Raw genomic sequence first — 27846 nt, 5'->3', positions numbered from 1 at the left:
AACGATATGCAACATTGTTGATCAAAATGGAATTTATTTAGTTCTAATAACTCATAGAGCAAGATGTTTTCGTCAATGAAAGTTATATGTTTAGTGCTATTTACGCTGCAAATTGGAGCTCAGTAAGTATATATATATATATACATTTGTGAATTAGCGTATCAAACGCACATTACGCCAGCTTGTCAATATTTAAAGTCAATTTTCCGATTATGACAATTAGGCTACTCGCATTTTTCTTCAACCACCCGGCCAATCGATTTTAACGCTTTGAAAAGAAAGTGCCTTCTAAAAGAATATTGCTTTTAACAACGTTAAAATTTGTCTGTGCTGTTTACGGGTCCCTTACGTTTCAAGTGGCGGATTCATACTTGTTTCACCTTTTAGCAGGGTAAGTGTTTTTTTAGTTGATTCAAGACCAGGTTCTCAACAAGATCATACGAATATCCAGTTCCAAAATATCAAAATCACCATTATATAAAAATCTACAAAGATCGAAATATAAAGCTATGTTTGTTTCATTCTTCTACATTTCCGCGAATTGTTCTGTTGTATTATTCAGGATTTCAAATGTCAAGGAAGCTCACGAACTAACTGAAGGAGAAAAACATGTTTTAGTCAGGGAGCATCTTCGGGCACGAAGAGATGCCAAACCTGCACCATCTGACATGCTCTTCATGACCTGGGATAATACCCTCGCAGAAGAATCTGAACAGATATCAAGGCAGTGCATTTACGAACATAGCCAGGTAAACATTAATCTGTATTCGAGACTATGCCACAAAATAAATACATAGAATCAATTAGACGTTAGAAAACAGCGAAACCTTTTCCGATTTTAGTACCTTCAGCGCAACCTCCCACCAACTACCGACATGCCAAGTGATTTTGTTTAAAAAAATAATCTTCCGATGTCTTTTTAGTTGAAATCGGACAAATATCCATTCGTTGGTGAAAATATTTTTCTTGCAAGCGGAATGACAGCGGACGAATCATTAATGGAAGGTGCAGTTCAGATGTGGGAAAGTGAAAAGGAAAATTTCGACTTCGATTCAAACTCCTGTGCTTCTTCTGCAGTTTGTGGACACTATACACAGGTATTTGTCGTACTATATGCATATTAATGAGACGAAGTGCGACTGAACACCCCGTTTACTTCCACTAAATGTATTAGTAAAATTATTATAAGGCGATATATATATATATATATATATATTATATATCTTACCAAATTGTCTTTTACTTGGCAACTGATAATATGCTTCCATCATACCAATCCGGTAAATTGACCAATACGAGGAATTACAAAGAAAATTCCACATCAAGCAAATATTCTTCTTTTTAGTCATAAATTTTCCTTCAAATATCCCATTCCAATTTCTAGTGTATAAATGAGTCAATTTTTTTTTATTTCTATAGAATTTCTAAGTTTTTTGGTATACTCAAGCGGGCCGAAAACGCATGAAATGATTTATTGGATGATTGACACATATAAAAACATTATGTAAGCATATACACAGCTATTCCTTTATTTGTAATTCGTATAAAACATTGCAGGTTGTTTGGGCGAAATCTAACAAAGTTGGATGCGGACTGACAGTGTGTCAAGAAATAGATGTCGGAAGCAAAAAGTTTACTGATGCGTCTTTGATGTTCTGTAGATATGCACCAGCTGGAAATGTTATAGGTGTGTATTTAACTGCACGCAGATAGGTCAAAGGAAATATATATGTATTTACTGATTGTAGTTTATGAAAAAGAGATTCGTCAATGACTTTTATGTTTTGTTCTTAGAAAACGTAGTTTTTTAATATTTCTAATTATAGGACGAGCGCCATACGAGACTGGAGAACCGTGCTTCGATTGCGACGTTGATGAACAGTGTATACTGAATTCGTGTGCGAATCAAGAGAGGGATGGTATGTGAAATAATTTTGACCCACGTTGAGAATATTTACATAAACTTGATAAGATAACACGAATAAAATATAATTTGTGATGGAAAGTACAATATTGATTCACTAGTTACGGAAATAATATACTGTTGTAATTAATCTTACAGGTAACGCAGACTATGCCGAATGGTTGAAAATAGTCGGAGAATCAGCTCCTGATAAAACTGGCGACAGTTCAAGTTGCAGGCCATCTTTGGGATTCTTCAACTTACTGTCATTTGCTGTACTCTTGCTTTTCTATAATGGGCTTTAAAATATAGATGAATAAATATAAAAGTGCAACATTGGCACCGTGCCGTTTCTGTTTGGTTATAAATAATGCATTTGGATGCCCTGGTCCATATAGACAAAAACTATGGGCATTTTGAGTTTTTTAGTGAATTTGGCTAATTTCATCAAAAATCAATATAGAATTATGGATAGAGTATGGCCGGATTTCGTACATTTATGCAAGTGAATTCAACGAGGCAGGAAATATTTTGAGCATTTGCATTCAAAAGGTAAGATGGACACATGTACCTCGAACGCTGGACAATTGAAGATATAAGTTGCAAACGTATATTGATGTGCTTCACGTAACGCCTACCTGGAGTTTATTAAATCTTACTTACCTAATGGCGTAGTTATTTAGGGTTTATAATAACGTTTTTTTTTCATATGGCTATTAACGCGGAACCCTTCGTATCCCTAATTATTAAATGCCAGAAACAATAGCCAAAGGTCAGAGTGTAGCTTATGGCCATACCGGAATGTCTACTTGCTACAAAACTGCAGTCTCAGTAACGGGTTTTTTTTAAGTGTTTTTACATGACGTTTTTGCTTCGAGTTATTGAGATAATGATCTAATCCGTCTCGTAGTTATTTCATGTACTTAAGACTTGGGCGATGGCATGATATTGTTTGTGAATAACTTCCACGACAAATTACTTTATCTAACCGCAGTCTCTTTTTTTTGAAGGGATTTTTTATATGACATTTTTGTCTCGAGTTGTTGAGATAATCCGCCTTGTATTTATTTTATGTACTCATGACTTGGTTTGTGACATGATGACGTTATCTAAATTACGTTGACTGATGACAAAATTAATCTATATTATATCGATCTTATAATCGGTATTGTCTTAAGTTTTGCAATCAAGAAAACTGTGACAATTACTCGGATTGTGAATAATCTACTTGTATCTACCGATTCATTTTTAATTTGACACTACTTACAATGCCCAAAAAAATATTGTAAAAAATCTAGAAGCTACGATATAAGAGGCTATATCACCATTTCAAAAATTTGATGTAAATCATCCGTTAATTAACGATTCGATAAGAATCATATCCTTTCTTCGTCCAACTCCAGTGCTTGTATCAAGTAGGGTAGAATAAAATTTTATATGTAGCCTATATTGCAATTATTCGGAGAGAATTTCTGCTATTTTTCTTTTGTTAGATTAGAACCTTGCGATTCATCAAAAATTAACATATATATAAATATTTGTTGCAGTAGATACCTTTAAACAAAAATGAAACATGTTCAAAAATTTATATCCAGATACATGAAAATTGTGTAACAAAAAATAATTAACACAATAAAAGGAAGAATATCATTACGTGATAATGTACAATAATAATTGAGCTATGTCGTTTTATCCCTAATTATTAACAAGGGCCCGTTCGTGTGTTGATTTTACAAATAAAAGATTAGATATAAAAAACCTATTGATATAAAAAAACAAGATATTGTAAATGACCTAAACAAAATATAACGCCGATAAACGAATTCAAAAAAATACGATTCGTTCTACCACATGTTGCCTCGGGTATGATGATTCATAAGGTGCTTTTGCTGTCTTTGTGTTCGCGTGTTTTATTATTATCATTGATTATTGGAAAAAAAATTATATCTGTGGAATATAAGAATAGTGGCCAAGTGGAGATTAGCGTAGACTGTCGAATTTACTCTGCAAACAGATAGCTGGAATAGTGAAAAGGGCTTTGGACGGTGGAAGAAAATCCCAATCCCGATTCTGCATGAAATATGAGCCTGTGCCGCCAACTTCGAGAATTTTTCAATTTTGACATCGAATGCTGAAAATTTTAATCTAAACTCTAACGTTTATTCTGAAATCCAAAAATACAGTCCTTCCGCCGCGCGCATGCTATACTCTCTTGTACATAGTTAAAAGGACGGAAGGTTGAAAAAGGTCCAACGCAGTAACGTAACTAGGTATGGCAGCCATGGCTCGTCACGTGGGCCTCGTTTGAATTGGGGCGCTAAAAAGGTGAAATATTGTAATCGTAAAATGTTCAATAAAATAATTTCAAGTAGGAAATAAATAACTCGTATTTTACTCAAATAATAACGTACAAATATCTCAATTCACCAACAGTCGTTACAAATTGTGAGTCAACGATCAAAGGGGCGCATTTGTAATAGATACGCCACTGGTTCACCGCCTAATTTTCTGCTAATTAAAATTATTTTCGATTTTTTTTTCAACATTATTACTTTTATAGTAAAGTTTAGTATATCAATCTTACAATTGATAAAAATGATCCGGCTCATCTTTCAAATCTGCGCATGTATCTGTTTAATTCGAATTGTATTTGCTAAAGACCTGAATTGCCGCATTAAAGTCGGTTGCAATGCGAGCCATTGTGAATCAGTACCAGACTCTTCGGGACAGCAAGGATTCAGCTCGGTTGAATTTACAAAGAGGGACGAATTTCCCATGGTATGCGAAGACACAACAGGGTCTGATGCTTATTTCAGATTGCTTGATTCTCTCTCTGATGATCGAGATAAAAAATTTGAAAAAGGTAAATCCCTTCATATGTTGGAGGGAAGATAAATTTATAAATCGTTCCCTATTTTTTCTAAATGCAAGACTTACACGTACAAAACATTTAATCGCTCTCAATTCGATTCTAATTTTTTCGTCATTCCGCAGAAACTGAACAGATGCATTTGCGAATGGCGCGGATGGAAAGAGAGATTGTAAGGCTACAAAAGGTGGCACTAGAAATAACAGCAGCTTTTACGGAGATGAACCAGGTCACAGAAAGTGAGTAGAATATGTATACCTAAATACCTACAATGAGTATTGTATGAAAGATATATATATATATACATATTGTCTGATTTGTCACAACTTCAGGATTTTGTAAAGATGAATACGATGGGTTTGGATACGGCGGAGTCTGCTTCTGGGTTGAAATTCATTCAAATTTCGATACAAATCTCAGTAAAGCCGCAAGCATTTGCAATACAAAAGACTCAAGTTTGGCAAATATTTATAGTGAGAGGCATTATAATAAAGTTACTGATTACGTGAGAAGTAAAATTCCGAAGAATCAGTCGAGATCTTATGTCATTTTGTGGACAGGAATGAAACGAGATTACAAGGCAAGTACTTTTTGTGTACAATAACTAATGCATTCAAGCAGATTTTATTTTGTTCGTGTCATGGGATCGATATATGTATCCCATCCATATGTATGCATGAATGGTGTATAAGTATAACTATGGCGCGATATTTGCTCGGTCAAAATTCGGCTCATATTTTCTATCTGGAGAAATGAATTTTATAAAGGGAGTGATAAAAAAAAGCGGATTGGAATGTGCGCAATGAAAAATCTTGTTCGTCACGTTTATCTTTTCTAACTTGCCAATATTGCCTAGAGAGTATTAATTGAGCGTGATATGAATAACAATAATGTTAATAAAATTAGGGCTTGTTGAATAATTTTGTATTTTTTTCCAGACAAACGACGCACTTTTGTCAACTGGGCATGTAGCGAATTATAAAAAGCTCATACCTAGTCCAACTTTGTGGTTAACAGGATCAAATAGTCGGTCAAAAGTTCATCTGAAAGTAGATCGAAATCCCGAATCTGATGATCAAGGTTTTGGAGCAATATGGGAAAGCTGGACGTATCACGGGGCATTGTGTCAGTCCTATTAACAGTCGAGCAATGCAATCATATATACTAAATCCTCTATTTTGATCCTCATATTAAATGGGATTTTGAGTTTGTAAATCTTGTGTGGCATTTGTTTTGGCAATTAAATTCTATTAGATATAATATTTTAGTACATTTATAATTTTTATTTGATAGATGAAATCTACATCACTCTATTTCACCGCACACTGATGCTCTCTCGGCAATAATTTAATAAAAGGACATTTGTTGGAATTTTAGAAATGTCCACATCAATTTTAGCAACAGGTTCTCATTTGTATCGAGCTCTCGAACAGCAGGTTCCATCACTCCAGGAAATGCATGTAGCCTATTACGTATGCTACATTAACATGGCACGCTTTATTTATTTATATATATATATATATATCTGATACATTAATTTCGAAACTGCAAAATTAGCGCTAGTCTTTAGCTATAAGTGCACGCCACCCAACTGGTGTGGTCATCTAGCGTCTAAAACAAAAATTATCGTTAGTTATCACGACACTCCAAAACCAAGTTCGCGTGAACCCGCTTTATAAGGAATCGCTTTCTAGGTAACGTTTACAAGAATAAGCTGATTCAAGTGAATAAAAGCGAATAGATCATTAAATTTCGTGTCATTCCATAGGTTTAGGAATGAACTACACCAGTATACAATAAATCATAGCAAACCAATTTCACAGAAGACCTTTCACTCGATTACTTTGCCCATTCCACAACAGATATTTTTTAAAACTTTTCTACCCATTCGTTTCACCGAACATAAATTATATGAAAAATTCTAGTACTGCAGTTGGGTTAAATTTTAAATATAGCCTACATGGAAATGTGATGTAATGATATTAATTTCTTTCGCCTCTATTCTGACTTGAAAAATATAAATTTTATTTGACTTAGATCAGGGGTAGCCAACCAGCGGCTCGCGAGCCCCATGCGGCTCTTGCGCCGGTTTTATGCGGCCTTTTTCGCCTTGGTTATTATAATTAAAAAAACATAACTTGCAAAGTACGTTTTTCCATTGAATTTACGTTGTTTCGATTGAACATATTATGGATCACCGAGCATTCTTTTTTTACGTAGAAAACACATGACCGCCTTCATTGACTTTACGTGTTGGACATAGTTGTACTAAGAAGCCTGTATAACAATAAATGACTTGTAAATTTCAGTCATATGCATGTTGGTTTGTGACATTTACAACAAACTAGCATTCTAGCAGAACTGAATATGGGTATATTTGATGTTCATGTGTGTTCTTGTTTATAATGTGCCTCTTCGCGATAATAAAGTACAAAATGTGGCTCTTGGTCTCTCACTGGTTGGCCACTCCTGCTATAGATAGACAATTTTGTTACTGCCAGTTCCCAAGCTATCAACTACTAGTAGAAAAAGACAGTCTACTTTTCATATCCTACTTTACATTGGAATCCGGGGAAATATGACGTGTGACCTCGACCTAGTATCAGAATGAATGAGAAGGTAGGCCTACATCGCATGCGGGGTTTAAAATCAAAAGTGACGGTGTTTTTCGTCCTATTTATAGTGTGTATGATATAGTTTTAATCTGAACAAAAAGAATAACGCCGCGCCAATTTTAACCTGATATGTTTTATAAGTTTAGAAACAGTGAACCAGAGATAAGACGGCCAGTTAGCAGAAGAAACAGAAGGGAGCCGATTCACTCTTTGAATTATCTTATGCGCCCTGTCACGATGATTGCATAATAATACATTTTTCTTGCAAAAAGTAAACTAAAATGAACCACGATGTAAACGGGATATTCAAAAATTCAATAGTTAAAGCAGCGTACACGATAGTCCCAGATGAACGCTTTCAATTGAGGCATCAATACACCTGCTTCGAATCAACGCAGTATTTAATGTAATTTTTTGAGGGTAATTAGCCTCGTCGTGGACGGCCAAGCGTGACGTCGTTGATTAAGTAAGATTTAGAGTCCAGCACCAATAAAAAAGGTGATTGAAGAAAGCTAAAAATATTAAATTCGATAAATTAAAAAAGAGAAACAAAGTTACCACAAGCATTCCAGGATTAATAAATAGCAAAAGCCCTCCGCAAGCAGACAATAAAAAAGATTGAGGTATAAGTGGAAGAAATTAAGAAGAAAAATGTGAAAAACTGGGAGCCAAATCAGGTCAATCAGCTCGTACAAGGAAGTCAGCGATTGGAAATGTAAGCAAGCCAGCGGGGCCAGTCAGGATGTGAAAATGACACACACCATCGAGACCAGCTGAGCAGAAGAAAAAATTTAAAAACTGGGAGTCCAATCAGTTGGTTCAGGGAAGTCAGCGATCAGGAAATGTAAGCAAGCCCGCGGGGCCAGTCAGGGTTAAAATGAGTGAAAATGACACACACCATCGAGACCAGCTAGCTTACCTGAGCAGCAATCAACAAGCAGAAAAAATATATAGACAGCACAATACCTGAGCAGCAATCAACAAGCAGAAAAAATAAATAAATACCTGACAATACAATAAATACAAGCAGAAAAAATAAATAGAGTCCAGCACAATAAAAAAGATGAAAGTTAAAAATAATAAATTGAATAAATTAAAAAAGAGCACAAAATTACCAAGCATTCCAGGATTAAAAAATAGCAAAAGCCCTCCGCAAGCAGACAAATAAAAAGAATGAGGTAGAAATTAAGATGAAAAAAACTGGGAATGAAATTACCAACCAAACTGAATAAAAAAGCCAGCGATCCGCAAGCAAGTGTCACAATAAAAATAATAGAAGGCTGAAAATTAAAGAATAATACTTATTGCATAGCCTGAAATAACTAACTAACAACATCTACTTATTAACTGAGATGGAGAATGTAAAAAACTGGGAGTGGAAGTACCAAGCTACAATCAGGGGGAAGGAAATGATAGACGAAAAAAAGCAGCTAATAACAAAAGTCAATAAGTCCACGAGGAATGAATAAAAAAGCAGCGATTAGAATATTACTTATTGCAGAGTCGGAAATATTAGTGATACTCTCTCTAACCAATAAGCATATCCACTCATTGTATATACACTCATATACTGTATGCTCATTGCTCTAACTAACTACACGGAAAACCAGTGGAATTCTTCGTAATTAAAAAAAAAACGTTTGAAGGGCTAGTTGAACCCGAAATGAAAGCGTGGAAAAACCTTGTTACCGCCAATCGACATACCAGCAAATGAACTCATAAACAAACATCATTCTGACCTTACTTTGTTAGTGCAAAATGCTATTCTTGTTACTACATTTTCGCAATTATGTTCTTGCAAAACTATATTTTTGTACCGTTCATTCTCGCAAACGTGTATTTTTCAAGCGGAATTCTCGCAGAGGTACATTCGCATTTCGCACATAAATAAGTCCCTTCACGAGCCTGCATACAGGGAAAATTATGTCTCGGCAATTTAATATTCGCTCACTCCAGACCACCACTGTGAAGCTAGTAGCAATTTGACCTTTGTGTGCGGCGAAGCGGAAAGGTTAATATTTATGGCAGAAATGGAGGCGTGTCAAAATCTACACCCGAAAAAATGAAGATAAACGAAATTAGCATACTATTATGGGAAATATGTTTATAATTTAGGAAAAATAACAATTGTATAGCAAAAAATAAATAATAAAAGCTTGAAAAGGAATGAAAAAACAAAAAAAAGGGGAAACGAATTTTCTTTAACTTCCTTCGAAAAAGCAAATAAGCCAGATAATTTCAAATCCAAGCAAAAAGCCCTTCCGCGGGAGAGGCATTCGATTTCATTATTTATTAATAAAGAGGTTAATTTTTTCCCACAACTAGAACCTAAGTCTTTTTTTTTATTTCAGAATCTACCTTTTTTTCATAGCGAAAATGACCTTATTTGGGAAAATTACGTATAACGAAAAAAGTTAAATCTAGTCAATTTTCAAAGTCCAGCAACACACCCTTCTGCACAAAAGACATTCGATTTCATTATTTGTTATTAAAGAGGTTTACCTAAAGTTTTTCACTCAACTAGAACCTAAGCCTTTTTCATTTTAAAATCAAGGGTATTCTCATAGCGAATATGGCCTTGTTTGAAAAAAATACGTATATCGACAAAAGATAATTTAGTCAATTTTCAAAGCCCAGCTGCACACCCTTCCCCACAAGAGGCATTCGGTTTGATTATTTCCCATTAAATAAGATTACCAGAAGTTTTTCACACAACTAGAACCTAAGCCTTTTTTATTTTAGAATCTGGGGTATTCTCATAGCGAAAATGGCCTTATTTGGAAAAATTAGGTATAGCGAAAAAAGCTAATGTAGTCCATTTTCAAAGCCTAGCAGCACACTCTTCCGCCCAAGAGGCATTCAATTTGATTATTTCACGTTAAAGAGATTTATCTGAAGTTTTTCACACAACTAGAACCTAAGCCTTTTTTATTCTAGAATCTACGTTATTCTTATGGCGAAAATGGCCTTATTTTGAAAAATTACGTATAGCGAAAAAAGCTAATTTAGTCAATTTTCAAAGCCTATCAGCACACCCTTCCGCACAAGAGGCATTCGATTTGATTATTTCGTGTTAAAGAGGTTTACCTGAAGTTTGCCACACAACTAGAAGCTAAGCCTTTTTATTTTAGAATCTGGGGTATTCTCATAGCGAAAATGGCCTTATTTGGAAAAAAACATATAGCGAAATAAGCTTATTTAGTCAATTTTCAAAGCCTAGCAGCACACCCTTCCGCACAAGAGGCATTCGATTTGATTATTTCATGTTAAAAAGGTTTACCTGAAGTTTGCCACACAAATAAAACCTAAGCCTTTTTCATTTTAGAATCTACGTTATTCTTATGGCGAAAATGGCCTTATTTTGAAAAATTACGTATAGCGAAAAAAGCTAATTTAGTCAATTTTCAAAGCCTAGCAGCAAACCCTTCCGCACAAGAGGCATTTGATTTGATTATTTCATGTTAAAGAGGTTTACCTGAAGTTTTCCACACAACTAGAACCTAAGCCTTTTTTATTTTAGAATCTACGTTTTTCTCAAGGCGAAAATGGCCCTAATTCGAAAAATTACGCATAGCGAAAAAAGCTAATTTAGTCAATTTTGAAAGCCTAGCAGCACACCCTTCCGCACAAGAGGCATTCGATTTGATTATTTCCCATTAAAGAAGATTACCTGAAGTTTTCCACACAACTAGAACCTAAGCATTTTTTGTTTCAGAATCTACGTTATTCTTACGGCGAAAATGGCCTTATTCTGAAAAATTACGTGTAGCGAAAAAAGCTAATTTAGTCAATTTTCAAAGCCTAGCAGCACACCCTTCCGCACAAGAGGCATTCGATTTGATTATTTCATGTTAAAGAGGTTTACCTGAAGTTTGCCACACAAATAAAACCTAAGCCTTTTTCATTTTAGAATCTACGTTTTTCTCATGGCGAAAATGGCCCTAATAAGAAAAATTACGCATAGCGAAAAAAGCTAATTTAGTCAATTTTGAAAGCCTAGCAGCACACCCTTCCGCACAAGAGGCATTCGATTTGATTATTTCATATTAAAGAAGATTACCTGAAGTTTTCCACACAACTAGAACCTAAGCCTTTTTTGTTTTAGAATCTACGTTATTCTTACGGCGAAAATGGTCTTATTTTGAAAAATTACGTATAGCGAAAAAAGCTAATTTAGTCAATTTCCAAAGCCTAGCAGCACACCCTTCCGCACAAGAGGCATTCGATTTGATTATTTCATGTTAAAGAGGTTTACCTGAAGTTTGCCACACAACTAGAAGCTAACCCTTTTTTTTTTAGAATCTGGGGTATTCTCATAGCGAAAATGGCTTTATTTGGAAAAATAACATATAGCGAAATAAGCTTATTTAGTCAATTTTCAAAGCCTAGCAGCACACCCTTCCGCACAAGAGGCATTCGATTTGATTATTTCATGTTAAAGAGGTTTACATGAAGTTTGCCACACAACTAGAAGCTAAGCCTTTTTTATTTTAGAATATACGTTTTTCTCATGGCAAAAATGGCCCTAATTGAAAAAATTACGCATAGCGAAAAAAGCTAATTTAGTCAATTTTGAAAGCCTAGCAGCACACCCTTCCGCACAAGAGGCATTCGATTTGATTATTTCATGTTAAAGAGGTTTACCTGAAGTTTGCCACACAACTAGAAGCTAAGCCTTTTTTATTTTAGAATCTACGTTTTTCTTTTGGCAAAAATGGCCTTATTTTGAAAAATTACGTATAGCGAAAAAAGCTAATTTAGTCAATTTTCACAGCCTAGCAGCACACCCTTCCGCACAAGAGGCATTCGATTTGATTATTTCATGTTAAAGAGGTTTACCTGAAGTTTGCCACACAACTAGAAGCTAAGCCTTTTTTATTTTAGAATCTACGTTTTTCTCATGGCAAAAATGGCCCTAATTCTAATTTAGTCAATTTTCAAAGCCTAGCAGCACACCCTTCCGCACAAGAGGCATTCGATTTGATTATTTCATGTTAAAGAGGTTTACCTGAAGTTTGCCACACAACTAGAAGCTAAGCCTTTTTTATTTTAGAATCTACGTTATTCTTATGGCGAAAATGGCCTTATTTTGAAAAATTACGTATAGCGAAAAAAGCTAATTTAGTCAATTTTCACAGCCTAGCAGCACACCCTTCCGCACAAGAGGCATTCGATTTGATTATTTCATGTTAAAGAGGTTTACCTGAAGTTTGCCACACAACTAGAAGCTAAGCCTTTTTTATTTTAGAATCTACGTTTTTCTCATGGCAAAAATGGCCCTAATTCTAATTTAGTCAATTTTCAAAGCCTAGCAGCACACCCTTCCGCACAAGAGGCATTCGATTTGATTATTTCATGTTAAAGAGGTTTACCTGAAGTTTGCCACACAACTAGAAGCTAAGCCTTTTTTATTTTAGAATCTACGTTTTTCTCATGGCGAAAATGACCTTATTTGGAAAAATAACATATAGCGAAATAAGCTTATTTAGTCAATTTTCAAAGCCTAGCAGCACACCCTTCCGCACAAGAGGCATTCGATTTGATTATTTCATGTTAAAAAGGTTTACCTGAAGTTTGCCACACAAATAAAACCTAAGCCTTTTTTATTTTAGAATCTACGTTATTCTTATGGCGAAAATGGCCTTATTTTGAAAAATTACGCATAGCGAAAAAAGCTAATTTAGTCAATTTTCAAAGCCTAGCAGCACACCCTTCCGCACAAGAGGCATTCGATTTGATTATTTCCCATTAAAGAAGATTACCTGAAGTGTTCCACACAACTAGAAGCTAAGCCTTTTTTTTTTCAGAATCTACGTTATTCTTACGGCGAAAATGGCCTTATTTTGAAAAATTACGTATAGCGAAAAAAGCTAATTTAGTCAATTTTGAAAGCCTAGCAGCACACCCTTCCGCACAAGAGGCATTCGATTTGATTATTTCATGTTAAAGAAGATTACCTGAAGTGTTCCACACAACTAGAACCTAAGCCTTTTTTGTTTCAGAATCTACGTTATTCTTACGGCGAAAATGGCCTTATTTTGAAAAATTACGTATAGCGAAAAAAGCTAATTTAGTCAATTTTGAAAGCCTAGCAGCATACCCTTCCGCACAAGAGGCATTCGATTTGATTATTTCCCATTAAAGAAGATTACCTGAAGTGTTCCACACAACTAGAACCTAAGCCTTTTTTGTTTCAGAATCTACGTTATTCTTACGGCGAAAATGGCCTTATTTTGAAAAATTACGTATAGCGAAAAAAGCTAATTTAGTCAATTTTCAAAGCCTAGCAGCACACCCTTCCGCACAAGAGGCATTCGATTTGATTATTTCATGTTAAAAAGGTTTACCTGAAGTTTGCCACACAAATAAAACCTAAGCCTTTTTTATTTTAGAATCTACGTTATTCTTATGGCGAAAATGGCCTTATTTTGAAAAATTACGCATAGCGAAAAAAGCTAATTTAGTCAATTTTCAAAGCCTAGCAGCACACCCTTCCGCACAAGAGGCATTCGATTTGAATATTTCATGTTAAATTGGTTCACCTGAAGTTTGCCACACAACTAGAACCTAAGCCTTTTTTATTTTAGAATCTACGGTTTTCTCATGGCGAAAATGGCCTTATTTGGAAAAATAACATATAGCGAAATAAGCTTATTTAGTCAATTTTCAAAGCCTAGCAGCACACCCTTCCGCACAAGAGGCATTCGATTTGATTATTTCATGTTAAAGAGGTTTACCTGAAGTTTTCCACACAACTAGAACCTAAGCCTTTTTTATTTTAGAATCTACGGTTTTCTCATGGCGAAAATGGCCCTAATTAGAAAAATTACGCATTGCGAAAAAAGGTAATTTAGTCAATTTTGAAAGCCTAGCAGCACACCCTTCCGCACAAGAGGCATTCGATTTGATTATTTCCCATTAAAGAAGATTACCTGAAGTGTTCCACACAACTAGAACCTAAGCCTTTTTTGTTTCAGAATCTACGTTATTCTTACGGCGAAAATGGCCTTATTTTGAAAAATTACGTATAGCGAAAAAAGCTAATTTAGTCAATTTTCAAAGTCTAGCAGCACACCCTTCCGCACAAGAGGCATTCGATTTGATTATCTCATGTTAAAGAGGTTTACCTGAAGTTTGCCACACAACTAGAACCTAAGCCTTTTTTATTTTAGAATCTACGTTATTCTTATGGCGAAAATGGCCTTATTTTGAAAAATTACGTATAGCGAAATAAGCTTATTTAGTCAATTTTCAAAGCCTAGCAGCACACCCTTCCGCACAAGAGGCATTCGATTTGATTATTTCACGTTAAAGAGGTTCACCTGAAGTTTTTGCTACAACTTGGAAAAAGCCTTTTTGAATTTGGTGTTAAACATTGTGTGTGCCGAATTTAATTTAAAATTAGGTGAGCATCAAGATGCAGCAGAGTTTGCAATATTACTCGTACAGCGAGGTATATTAGAAGAGTTTGGAATAACAACAAGTTGTGTTTATTCCAACTCATCTAAGTGTAACGATTGTGACCATTCTGTGCAATTCAACAATGACGAAATTTTTTTTCAAATTCCAGTACAGCAGGGAAATAATATTTCTTTGCAAGATTACCTAAATAACCAAATAAAACCCCAAAACCATAAATGCAGAACCTGCTGTGGCACAATACAGTATCAGAGCGAACTTGTATTTACTCCACAGCTGCTGATTTTCAATGTCATTAGAAATACAGAGTCAAGTAAATCAATGCAACCTATTGTTTTGGATGAACATATTACCCTGTACGATAAATCATTGGATATCAATTATGAATATGAATTAACCAGTTGTGTTGTTCATTTGGGACCCAGATTCGAAAGTGGCCATTTTGTAGCCTACACATTCATATCCAATTCTTCTGCTATTTTATTCGATGATTCAGCGATAGATGTAATTTCTCGTGATGAGTGCAGCAAATTAATTAGGGAAAACTGTGTTCTTTTATTGTATGCCAAGGTTTCATATAGCAGTCCCAAGGAGCAAACAAATTGCCATGCACCTGTTCACATGAAAATTGTCAAACGAAAGCGTAAGTTAGTAACACCTTTTTTGGCAAATTTACCAAAAATTGGCAGTAAAAGAAAGCAAATCAGTCCTGATTATGAAATTGAAGATAAATATTGGAATTCTATTGAAATTTCTACATTAGAATCAATATGTACAATTTAAAAAAAATTATGAACCGCTCATTCGCAGAATCAAAACGTCTTCACTCTGGATTTCGGCATTCTCTATTTCTGAAATGTTTTAATAGACAATTGGCTTCAATTAATTCGCAAATTAAGATGAGTGCTAATGAGGCAACATTTTTAATAAATTTTGATAAATACTGGCAATCAAAGTTTTGTGAAATGAAAATTACCATATGGCCAAGTGCAACGAGAACACATCCCTCTCCTCCAAAATCATTAGTGTATAAAACTGACTGTTTTGAACCTAAATCCGATATTTTGCTGCTTTTACAATCTGGTAAACAACACATACATAAATATATAAAGCAAGTTCTTGTTCACGAAGCACTCATTTATTATCGTAACATGAAAAACAATGATGATTATTTGACAACAAGTAAAGACCTGAATGTTTGTTACACGTTTGATAGTTTTTTTTGAACTTTAATGAAATATGGAATTGAATGTATCATTTATATTATATCCTTCTTATTATTGACCTTATGCAAAATTTTTCTGTTCCTCAATATGCCTTCATTTATGTACTTTATTCTTGATGTTATTTATTTAACAGTTCGGAATGTAGATTTTCTATCGTTGTCTCTAGTAATAATAGGCTATATAGTATTATATGGGTTCCACATATTTTCATCAAGTTACTAGTTTGGGTTGGATATGACAAACCACTAGGGAGCGAATAAACAAACCTAGACTTAATTTCCCTGTTTACTGTACACTATTTTAGTTCTATAGTCTAACAATAGTTTATGGAGTATGGGTTCAAGTAATAGATTTAAAAGTTCCAGATGCATAGAAGTATTTACGGGCGAAGTAAACAATCAGGTTGAATGTCCCAAAATCCAGCAATTCTCGAACGGATCAATCAAAGACATCGAACCTGATGACAGATTCGAATGAGAAGCACATCCCCAAAATTTATGAAAATGAGTCGATCCCAGTGAGATGGGCTATTTATACTGATGCTTAAACTCACATTGGTTAAATAGACAGTAATTTGTATAATTTGCACTTACTTCACTTACATATTGGCTTTCATTTTGTACAAACGCCTTTTTATTCCTATAAATTCAATCATAAAACTGAACTTTCATTCATCTATTTTCTGTTATTTTTCACTTTATCTTTGGCTATGTCATTTATTCAATCTTCTTATGCTAAAATAATAGGACTAAGGATTTTTATATATATCCTGTGTGAGGTAGCAGATAATACGCTAAATCATGTATTCACTGTGTTTCACTGTTTCGGGCTGTAGCTTGTTCAAATTTGGTAATGAGTAATGGAATAACCAACCCGTTTCTTTGCAATGCACGAACTTTTATCGTTGAAAAATTAGTAATTGATAAGCATTTATATTAAACATCCCATCAATAATCTTGCACATAATTATATCCCACCAAATGCGATCTGATCGTACCCACTCAGGATATTCACGCTGCGATGACTAGCCTCTCTATGAACTTTCTCAAATCGTCAGCTTGGGAATTTGTGGAGAAGAGTAGGATACACTGTGCAAGAACCTTGACACATTGCAACTTAATATTAAAGAACAAATACCGGTCATATTATGTATTGAATAGTCACATTAGATCTGTCAGCATTATAACGCCATTTTAAACAGGTTAATTATACATCAGCGCAGGCATCAATAGCATACTTTTAAAAGAATTAGGGAAGTTTGCATGGCAATTTTCGGCAATTTTGTATGACGATTGTGAGTGATTTTTATATTTGCGTGTAAATTTAAATTTAGGTCTTAAATTTTACTGAGAAAACTAATGCACAAACCTGGAATATGTTATCACCAATGTTCAAAATATTTGACAATTTCGTATCGTATGCTTTTACCCCAAAATTCAAGAACAATGCTGAGACTTTCTATATTGAACTTGTGCTAAATTTGAATAATTTCATAAACTTTAGTGAGTTTTTATTCAACAGCCAAAATATACTCTTTCCTGAACAACTCACTATTCTAGCTTATAAGAAAAACTATACAAATCTATACTTTCAAAATGTTTGCTTCTTCCCGTGATAGAATTGAGGAAATTGTCCATTTACTTTTTGGGGTAGATAGGTGGAGAAGTTCCTATGAATTACACCCCTGTGATTTCTTGTCAAAGATTTTTAAAACTTTGAATTCACCACTTCTATAATCAAATTTGAAATATTGTGACTAAATAATGAGTGAAAGTTTGAAGGCATCAACCCTCCCTACTCGTATTATGGAGGGTTTATGTTAGTACAAAATAAAAATGCTATAATTTTTTTAAGGAAGGATATTTTTTCATCAAGCTTGTTATTCGTCATTATTCAGAAGCATTATTTGTCATCAGATTATCCCAGAAGTCATCTTTTTACTGATGTAAGTATTGTATGTTTTACTAACTTAATTCAGTTTGGAAAACATTTTTGAATTTGAAAACTTAATGCTATTGTGTACCCCTGCTGATGTCTTACCTATTATCGTTGTAAGCCTTTACTGGTTGGTTATAGTAGGTAATATTAACAATATCAGGCTGCTAGACTTGATTTGAAAGTTATTATTGTTACAAAATTAGAGGTGTATGTGGAGAGTATTTGGCACGCCCAGTCAGTTTTTCACCAAAATCCCAATACATGAGGTATGAATTTTGATTTCCCTTTAATTAACAGAAATATATGGATAAAAATCCTGGTCAGTTGCATACCCTTGACAATATTAGTCCACCAGATAATTTTTGTATTTGAATTACTGAACCTTTCACAAGATAATTATTTTTAGAAATCGAGTCAACGTCAGGAATGGGTCGTGGCTTTACTGTTGCTTGAGGTGCCAGTAGAGAATGGAGTCTTAAGGCACCTCCATCCCTCCACTAGCCCGGGGGCTCACCTTGGGTAAGTGACAGCACCCCCTAAACCTCCCAAACTGGGGTAACAGTTGAATGTTGCAACATGAAGTCTGGAGAATTCTTTCAAGACTGTGTTATTTTATGTGTTTTATATTGCAGTGTTGTAATATTGCATAATTATCAAATGCTTTGATATGTTCAGAATCAAACATATTTCAATTTTATAATACCATTTAAACCAGGGGTCGGCAATCTTTTGTCGCTCGCGGGCCAAAATTAAGGGTTGCAAGTCATTGGCGAGGCGCACACATTTTTGGAAATTTAAAAACCGAACGGATGGAACTACTTATAATAAAAATCAAGCAGTGATACATCTCTCGAATAGAATATAGATTTATTTCCTCAATGCATTGCATTTCAAAAAATGCCATTTGATTTTTTTCTCTGCGCCATTGAACACTTTGCACTTAACATAAACTTTTCTGCGTTTTGTTACCATATAACTAAATATGATTACCTTATAGACTCATTAAAGTAATTGTGAATTATATACTTGTTAGGTTGAAATATAATTTAGTCTACGCGTGTCGGTGTTAGGTTATAATATACTTTAGTCTACACGTGTCTCACAATAAATTCTGTCGTCTATCGTCAAAACATCTGTTTTGTTACTATAATTCAGTTAAGCGTCGCGGTACGGATTATATTACTACGCGGGCCGGATCCTTCACGCGGGCCGTAGATTGCCGACCCCTGATTTAAACTATTGAACTTCGAATATGGTATTCACAGCAATTGAGCACACATAGGAGCAATTTTTGCCAGCAATTCAATCATTATGAAGCGTAATGTATATATTACACCTTATTAATATTAAACAATTATGCCTCACTCTCCTTGACATAGTTTTGGGATTTGAAAAGTGTGAAATTTCATGTTTATTGCTTAATCTTGAAAATTGAATGAATAAATTAAATTCTTTCGATATGCTTAATTTTTTCCAAATAGGGCCATTTTCGCTATGAGAATACCTTAGATAAAAAGGCTTAGGTTCTAGTTGTGTGAAAAACTTCAGGTAAACCTTTTTAATATTAAATATTCAAATTGAATGCTTCTTGTTCGGAAGGGTGTGCTCTAGGCCATAGGTTCTCAAAGTGCTCCGTACGGAGCCCCAGGGCTCCGCGAGAGAAACCCAGGGGCTCCGCGAGCTATTCGATTACTCTTCAAAATACTGACTCAAAATTTTGTAACTGTTCAAAGAAGCAATAACAGCTTTGATAACATCTGACAACAATATAGCCTCGAAATATGGTAAAGGGCCGGAATTAAAAAATTACATTATTTATGAGCAGTAGCGCAGCCAGGATTCTTAAGAGGGAGGTGGTTCAAAATTGGAATCGGAAATTTCCGCGCAACATTTTTCGCGATTAAAAAAACGGATAACGAGATTTCTGTTGCGTAAAATATTCAATCCAAGACCGATGGAGCAATTGACGTGTCTCGTCGGTATAATGTAGTTGTGCTCATCGTTACTCACGTTTGATTCGAGATTACTGTTAGGATTACTAAAATGAAAGAATATTATTCTGAAATAACATAAAATATGTGATAAACTGCCAACTATCCATAAATTGGAGTCGTATTTTTGCGATATTGGGATTTGTCAAACTTGATTTGTTCTTTCGCACTTGAGATTATTTTTAAGCAAGATATCGCCCTTTAAAAAAACACAATGTCTGGGCAAAATACGAACAATTGAAATTTATTTTATTGCATTCGGCTCCGTCGGTAGTTTCAGAATGAAAAAAGGTACATCGCGGATCGCGCGCACAATTGATTGCGTGCGGCTCCGTCGGTAGTTTCAAAATGGGAAAAAAGGTAGGCCTACATCGCGCGCACAATTGTACTTGTGTTTCGATTTCGCAGTTACTACAATGAAAACCTAACATAACACCAAATTTTGTGATTTGCAATGTCTATAAAAGCGTTTTCAATCCTAGGTGAGTCTGCTGAAACCAAACGTGTGATCTTCCATTTTAAGTTTTAGTTTTAATATTTCAGAATGCCGCTTTTTAATCAAGAAATTTGAGTTGCAGATTTATCTCTTTATTAATTATTATTTTTATCATTTCGTCGCCGATGACTATAATATGGTAACATGTTTTTCACATTGAACTCATAATTCCCCACGAAAACACAAAAGCCATTAATGTCGTCATTGTGTAACAATACATGTATATGCAGGGGGAAATTTGAATCAGGGAGAATAAACACCGGCGTGAAGATGTTTAAAGGTTCAAAAACACGCCATGCTGAGGAAAAATCGGCGATTGTAACAAAATGCAATCGCGCACATTATTAGCGGCCTTCTAAGTCTTCCAAACATGTCAAAAGGGAAAAGATTCGACCATGTTTGTCAAGTGTCAAATTTACAGCTTTAGTATATATAATTTATGTTTGAAATTTAGATTTTTTTATGACTTGTATTAACCCTTTCAAAAAAGATTCAGCATTTAAATTGAGTAAAGTACTTTTAACTTGCTCAGGAATATTAATCCGAAAGTAACAATTTTAACATTTATTTTGGGGCTCCGTGAATAATAGTCAACCTTTTCAAGGGCTCCGCAACACCAAAAGTTTGAGAACCCCTGCTCTAGGCTTTGAAATTTGACTAAATTAGCTTTTTTCGCTATACGTAATTTTCCCAAATAAGGCCATTTTCGCTATGAGAATACCCCAGATTCTAAAATAAAAAAGGCTTAGGTTCTAGTTGTGTGGCAAACTTCAGGTAAACCTCTTTAACATGAAATAATCAAATCGAATGCGTCTTGTGCGGAAGGGTGTGCTGCTAGGCTTTGGACATTGACTAAATTAGCTTTTTTCGCTATACGTAATTATTCAAAATAAGGCCATTTTCGCCATAAGAATAACGTAGATTCTAAAATAAAAAAGGCTTAGGTTCTAGTTGTAGCAAAAACTTCAGGTGAACCTCTTTAACGTGAAATAATCAAATCGAATGCCTCTTGTGCGGAAGGGTGTGCTGCTAGGCTTTGAAAATTGACTAAATAAGCTTATTTCGCTATACGTAATTTTTCAAAATAAGGCCATTTTCGCCATAAGAATAACGTAGATTCTAAAATAAAAAAGGCTTAGGTTCTAGTTGTAGGAAAAACTTCAGGTAAACTTCTTTAACGTGAAAAGAATCAAATCGAATGCCTCTTGTGCGGAAGAGTGTGCTGCTAGGCTTTGAAAATTGACTAAATAGGCTTATTTCGCTATATGTAATTTTTCCAAATAAGGCCATTTTCGCTATGAGAATACCCCAGATTCTAAAATAAAAAAGGCTTAGCTTCTAGTTGTGTGGCAAACTTCAGGTAAACCTCTTTAACATAAAATAATCAAATCGAATGCGTCTTGTGCGGAAGGGTGTGCTGCTAGGCTTTGGAAATTGACTAAATTAGCTTTTTTCGCTATACGTAATTTTTCAAAATAAGGCCATTTTCGCCATAAGAATAACGTAGATTCTAAAATAAAAAAGGCTTAGGTTCTAGTTGTAGGAAAAACTTCAGGTAAACTTCTTTAACGTGAAATAATCAAATCGAATGCCTCTTGTGCGGAAGAGTGTGCTGCTAGGCTTTGAAAATTGACTAAATAAGCTTATTTCGCTATTTGTAATTTTTCCAAATAAGGCCATTTTCGCTATGAGAATACCCCAGATTCTAAAATAAAAAAGGCTTAGCTTCTAGTTGTGTGGCAAACTTCAGGTAAACCTCTTTAACATAAAATAATCAAATCGAATGCGTCTTGTGCGGAAAGGTGTGCTGCTAGGCTTTGGAAATTGACTAAATTAGCTTTTTTCGCTATACGTAATTTTTCAAAAAAGGCCATTTTCGCCATAAGAATAACGTAGATTCTAAATAAAAAAGGCTTAGGTTCTAGTTGTAGGAAAAACTTCAGGTAAACCTCTTTAACATGAAATAATCAAATCGAATGCGTCTTGTGCGGAAGGGTGTGCTGCTAGGCTTTGAAAATTGACTAAATAAGCTTATTTCGCTATACGTAATTTTTCAAAATAAGGCCATTTTCGCCATAAGAATAACGTAGATTCTAAAATAAAAAAGGCTTAGGTTCTAGTTGTAGGAAAAACTTCAGGTAAACTTCTTTAACGTGAAATAATCAAATCGAATGCCTTTTGTGCGGAAGAGTGTGCTGCTAGGCTTTGAAAATTGACTAAATAAGCTTATTTCGCTATATGTAATTTTTCCAAATAAGGCCATTTTCGCTATGAGAATACCCCAGATTCTAAAATAAAAAAGGCTTAGCTTCTAGTTGTGTGGCAAACTTCAGGTAAACCTCTTTAACATAAAATAATCAAATCGAATGCGTCTTGTGCGGAAGGGTGTGCTGATAGGCTTTGGAAATTGACTAAATTAGCTTTTTTCGCTATACGTAATTTTTCAAAATAAGGCCATTTTCGCCATAAGAATAACGTAGATTCTAAAATAAAAAAGGCTTAGGTTCTAGTTGTAGGAAAAACTTCAGGTGAACTTCTTTAACGTGAAATAATCAAATCGAATGCCTCTTGTGCGGAAGAGTGTGCTGCTAGGCTTTGAAAATTGACTAAATAAGCTTATTTCGCTATATGTAATTTTTCCAAATAAGGCCATTTTCGCTATGAGAATACCCCAGATTCTAAAATAAAAAAGGCTTAGCTTCTAGTTGTGTGGCAAACTTCAGGTAAACCTCTTTAACATAAAATAATCAAATCGAATGCGTCTTGTGCGGAAAGGTGTGCTGCTAGGCTTTGGAAATTGACTAAATTAGCTTTTTTCGCTATACGTAATTTTTCAAAAAAGGCCATTTTCGCCATAAGAATAACGTAGATTCTAAATAAAAAAAGGCTTAGGTTCTAGTTGTAGGAAAAATTTCAGGTAAACCTCTTTAACATGAAATAATCAAATCGAATGCGTCTTGTGCGGAAGGGTGTGCTGCTAGGCTTTGGAAATTGACTAAATTAGCTTTTTTCGCTATACGTAATTTTTCAAAATAAGGCCATTTTCGCCATAAGAATAACGTAGATTCTAAAATAAAAAAGGCTTAGGTTCTAGTTGTAGGAAAAACTTCAGGTGAACCTCTTTAACGTGAAATAATCAAATCGAATGCGTCTTGTGCGGAAGGGTGTGCTGCTAGGCTTTGAAAATTGACTAAATAAGCTTATTTCGCTATACGTAATTTTTCAAAATAAGGCCATTTTCGCCATAAGAATAACGTAGATTCTAAAATAAAAAAGGCTTAGGTTCTAGTTGTAGGAAAAACTTCAGGTAAACTTCTTTAACGTGAAATAATCAAATCGAATGCCTCTTGTGCGGAAGAGTGTGCTGTTAGGCTTTGAAAATTGACTAAATAAGCTTATTTCGCTATATGTAATTTTTCCAAATAAGGCCATTTTCGCTATGAGAATACCCCAGATTCTAAAATAAAAAAGGCTTAGCTTCTAGTTGTGTGGCAAACTTCAGGTAAACCTCTTTAACATAAAATAATCAAATCGAATGCGTCTTGTGCGGAAGGGTGTGCTGCTAGGCTTTGGAAATTGACTAAATTAGCTTTTTTCGCTATACGTAATTTTTCAAAATAAGGCCATTTTCGCCATAAGAATAACGTAGATTCTAAAATAAAAAAGGCTTAGGTTCTAGTTGTAGGAAAAACTTCAGGTAAACCTCTTTAACGTGAAATAATCAAATCGAATGCCTCTTGTGCGGAAGGGTGTGCTGCTAGGCTTTGAAAATTGACTAAATAAGCTTATTTCGCTATACGTAATTTTTCAAAATAAGGCCATTTTCGCTACGAGAATACCCCAGATTCTAAAATAAAAAAGGCTTAGGTTCTAGTTGTGTGGCAAACTTCAGGTAAACTTCTTTAACATAAAAGAATCAAATCGAATGCCTCTTGTGCGGAAGGGTGTGCTGCTAGGCTTTGAAAATTGATTAAATTAGCTTTTTTCGCTATACGTAATTTTTCCAAATAAGGCCATTTTCGCTACGAGAATACCCCAGATTCTAAAATAAAAAAGGCTTAGGTTCTAGTTGTGTGGAAAACTTCAGGTTAACTTCTTCAACATAAAAGAATCAAATCGAATGCCTCTAGTGCGGAAGGGTGTGCTGCTAGGCTTTGAAAATTGACTAAATTAGCTTTTTTCGCTATACGTAATTTTCCAAATAAGGTCATTTTCGCTATGAGAATACCCCAGATTCTAAAATAAAAAAGGCTTAGGTTCTCGTTGTGTGGCAAACATCAGGTAAACTTCTTTAACATAAAAGAATCAAATTGAATGCCTCTTGTGCGGATGAGTGTGCTGCTAGGCTTTGAAAAATGACTAAATTTTCTTTTTTCGCTATACGTAGTTTTTCCAATTAAGGCCATTTTCGCCATAAGAATAACGTAGATTATAAAATAAAAAAGGCTTAGGTTCTAGTTGTAGGAAAAACTTCAGGTAAACCTCTTTAACGTGAAATAATCAAATCGAATGCCTCTTATGCGGAAGGGTGTGCTGCTAGGCTTTGAAAATTGACTAAATTAGCTTTTTTCGCTATACGTAATTTTTCCAAATAAGGCCATTTTCGCTACGAGAATACCCCAGATTCTAAAATAAAAAAGGCTTAGGTTCTAGTTGTGTGGGAAACTTCAGGTTAACTTCTTCAACATAAAAGAATCAAATCGCATGCCTCTCGTGCGGAAGGGTGTGCTGCTAGGCTTTGAAAATTGACTAAATTAGCTTTTTTCGCTATACGTAATTTTCCAAATAAGGTCATTTTCGCTATGAGAATACCCCAGATTCTAAAATAAAAAAGGCTTAGGTTCTAGTTGTGTGGCAAACATCAGGTAAACCTCTTTAACATGAAATAATCAAATCGAATGCGTCTTGTGCGGAAGGGTGTGATGCTAGGCTTTGAAAATTGACTAAATTAGCTTTTTTCGCTATACGTAATTTTTCAAAATAAGGCCATTTTCGCCATAAGAATAACGTAGATTCTAAAATAAAAAAGGCTTAGCTTCTAGTTGTGTGGCAAACTTCAGGTAAACTTCTTTAACATAAAAGAATCAAATCGAATTCCTCTTGTGCGGAAGGGTGTGCTGCTAGGCTTTAAAATTTGACTAAATTAGCTTTTTTCGCTATACGTAATTTTCCCAAATAAGGCCATTTTCGCTATGAGAATACCCCAGATTCTAAAATAAAAAAGGCTTAGGTTCTAGTTGTGTGGCAAACTTCAGATAAACTTCTTTAACATAAAATAATCAAATCGAATGCCTCTTGTGCGGAGAATGTGCTGCAGGGATTTGAAAGTTGCCAAAATTAGCTTTTTTGACTTTTGTAAATTGCATAATTTTGTTTGTACCATTTTTATAAAATTATCGTGTATTAATGACACGATTGCACATAATTCTGGAAATTTGTCATCTCTTGAATAAAAAATTAATATTTCGCGCCACCAATATAGAAGAGACGTTATGCTGATTTTCAAAATATCCAAATTACGATATAACGATAATGTACGACATATAATAACCTGACTTCTGATTTCAGCGCCAGTGAGACATATTGAAACAAAACAATTTTTACGTTCTGTTTATTGCATGTGTTGAAGAATTTGCTTTATACTACAAAATGCATTTGAAACTTCTTAAATTACTAAGACATATTGTAATGAAGTTTAACGTTTGTTACGTAATACAATACACAGTTTGAAACGAAGTAAAGCACTTTTACGGCTACGAAATGTTGTAATTTAGTAGGCTGGTTTTGAAATATTTTTAAAGTTATACAAAAATGCTCGGGGCTCTTGGTTGAATTAACACTTTAGCAAAATAAGCAGCGCGCATAAAGCATCACGGAATGGGCACCATATAAATTTTTATCGGTATCACAGTGTTTAATAATGTAAATCGAGTTGGTCAGACGATTTGGACCTCAACTCAATGGCTCGGTTGATATTGCTTATTTCTCTTAGTGCGTAATTGTAATGTAATTTTTCCAAATAAGGCCATTTTCGCTATGAGAATACCCCAGATTCTAAAATAAAAAAGGCTTAGCTTCTAGTTGTGTGGCAAACTTCAGGTAAACCTCTTTAACATGAAATAATCAAATCGAATGCGTCTTGTGCGGAGGGGTGTGATGCTAGGCTTTGGAAATTGACTAAATTAGCTTTTTTCGCTATACGTAATTTTTCAAAATAAGGCCATTTTCGCCATAAGAATAACGTAGATTCTAAAATAAAAAAGGCTTAGGTTCTAGTTGTAGGAAAAACTTCAGGTAAACCTCTTTAACGTGAAATAATCAAATCGAATGCCTCTTGTGCGGAAGGGTGTGCTGCTAGGCTTTGAAAATTGACTAAATAAGCTTATTTCGCTATACGTAATTTTTCAAAATAAGGCCATTTTCGCTACGAGAATACCCCAGATTCTAAAATAAAAAAGGCTTAGGTTCTAGTTGTGTGGCAAACTTCAGGTAAACTTCTTTAACATAAAAGAATCAAATCGAATGCCTCTTGTGCGGAAGGGTGTGCTGCTAGGCTTTGAAAATTGATTAAATTAGCTTTTTTCGCTATACGTAATTTTTCCAAATAAGGCCATTTTCGCTACGAGAATACCCCAGATTCTAAAATAAAAAAGGCTTAGGTTCTAGTTGTGTGGAAAACTTCAGGTTAACTTCTTCAACATAAAAGAATCAAATCGAATGCCTCTAGTGCGGAAGGGTGTGCTGCTAGGCTTTGAAAATTGACTAAATTAGCTTTTTTCGCTATACGTAATTTTCCAAATAAGGTCATTTTCGCTATGAGAATACCCCAGATTCTAAAATAAAAAAGGCTTAGGTTCTCGTTGTGTGGCAAACATCAGGTAAACTTCTTTAACATAAAAGAATCAAATTGAATGCCTCTTGTGCGGATGAGTGTGCTGCTAGGCTTTGAAAAATGACTAAATTTTCTTTTTTCGCTATACGTAGTTTTTCCAATTAAGGCCATTTTCGCCATAAGAATAACGTAGATTATAAAATAAAAAAGGCTTAGGTTCTAGTTGTAGGAAAAACTTCAGGTAAACCTCTTTAACGTGAAATAATCAAATCGAATGCCTCTTATGCGGAAGGGTGTGCTGCTAGGCTTTGAAAATTGACTAAATTAGCTTTTTTCGCTATACGTAATTTTTCCAAATAAGGCCATTTTCGCTACGAGAATACCCCAGATTCTAAAATAAAAAAGGCTTAGGTTCTAGTTGTGTGGGAAACTTCAGGTTAACTTCTTCAACATAAAAGAATCAAATCGCATGCCTCTCGTGCGGAAGGGTGTGCTGCTAGGCTTTGAAAATTGACTAAATTAGCTTTTTTCGCTATACGTAATTTTCCAAATAAGGT

At 34.7% G+C, this 27846-nt stretch overlaps 2 protein-coding genes across 2 annotated transcripts; both read left to right on the top strand.

Annotated features, from left to right (window-relative positions):
• The first annotated feature begins 22 nt into the window (after positions 1–22).
• Positions 23–2241, top strand: LOC120329080 (GLIPR1-like protein 1). Its single transcript, XM_039395697.2, has 6 exons — positions 23–122; positions 563–749; positions 924–1097; positions 1558–1687; positions 1827–1919; positions 2063–2241. The coding sequence occupies exons 1-6, from the start codon at positions 64–66 to the stop codon at positions 2206–2208; spliced, it is 789 nt and encodes a 262-aa protein (XP_039251631.2). The 5' UTR covers positions 23–63; the 3' UTR covers positions 2209–2241.
• A 2157-nt stretch (positions 2242–4398) lies between these two features.
• On the top strand, positions 4399–7213 carry LOC120329073 (uncharacterized). Its single transcript, XM_039395689.2, has 4 exons — positions 4399–4766; positions 4898–5011; positions 5105–5352; positions 5711–7213. The coding sequence occupies exons 1-4, from the start codon at positions 4499–4501 to the stop codon at positions 5909–5911; spliced, it is 831 nt and encodes a 276-aa protein (XP_039251623.2). The 5' UTR covers positions 4399–4498; the 3' UTR covers positions 5912–7213.
• The last annotated feature ends 20633 nt before the right edge of the window (positions 7214–27846 follow it).

The sequence above is a fragment of the Styela clava genome, chromosome 7 (assembly GCF_964204865.1).
Source record: "Styela clava chromosome 7, kaStyClav1.hap1.2, whole genome shotgun sequence".
In the NCBI taxonomy this organism is placed as follows: Eukaryota; Metazoa; Chordata; class Ascidiacea; order Stolidobranchia; family Styelidae; genus Styela; species Styela clava.
The sequence above is the reverse complement of the archived record's forward strand: the minus strand, read 5'-3'. Positions and strand labels throughout refer to the sequence as shown.

What these genes read in the sequence shown, in the direction of transcription:
- LOC120329080 (XM_039395697.2), top strand. Translation starts at nt 64, where the DNA reads ATGTTTTCGTCAATGAAAGTTATATGTTTAGTGCTATTTACGCTGCAA. An exon ending in GCATTTACGAACATAGCCAG is followed by an intron (nt 750 to 923) that starts GTAAACATTAAT and finishes ATGTCTTTTTAG; the next exon opens with TTGAAATCGGACAAATATCC. An exon ending in ACCAGCTGGAAATGTTATAG is followed by an intron (nt 1,688 to 1,826) that starts GTGTGTATTTAA and finishes TTCTAATTATAG; the next exon opens with GACGAGCGCCATACGAGACT.
- LOC120329073 (XM_039395689.2), top strand. Translation starts at nt 4,499, where the DNA reads ATGATCCGGCTCATCTTTCAAATCTGCGCATGTATCTGTTTAATTCGA. An exon ending in AGATAAAAAATTTGAAAAAG is followed by an intron (nt 4,767 to 4,897) that starts GTAAATCCCTTC and finishes GTCATTCCGCAG; the next exon opens with AAACTGAACAGATGCATTTG. An exon ending in GAATGAAACGAGATTACAAG is followed by an intron (nt 5,353 to 5,710) that starts GCAAGTACTTTT and finishes ATTTTTTTCCAG; the next exon opens with ACAAACGACGCACTTTTGTC.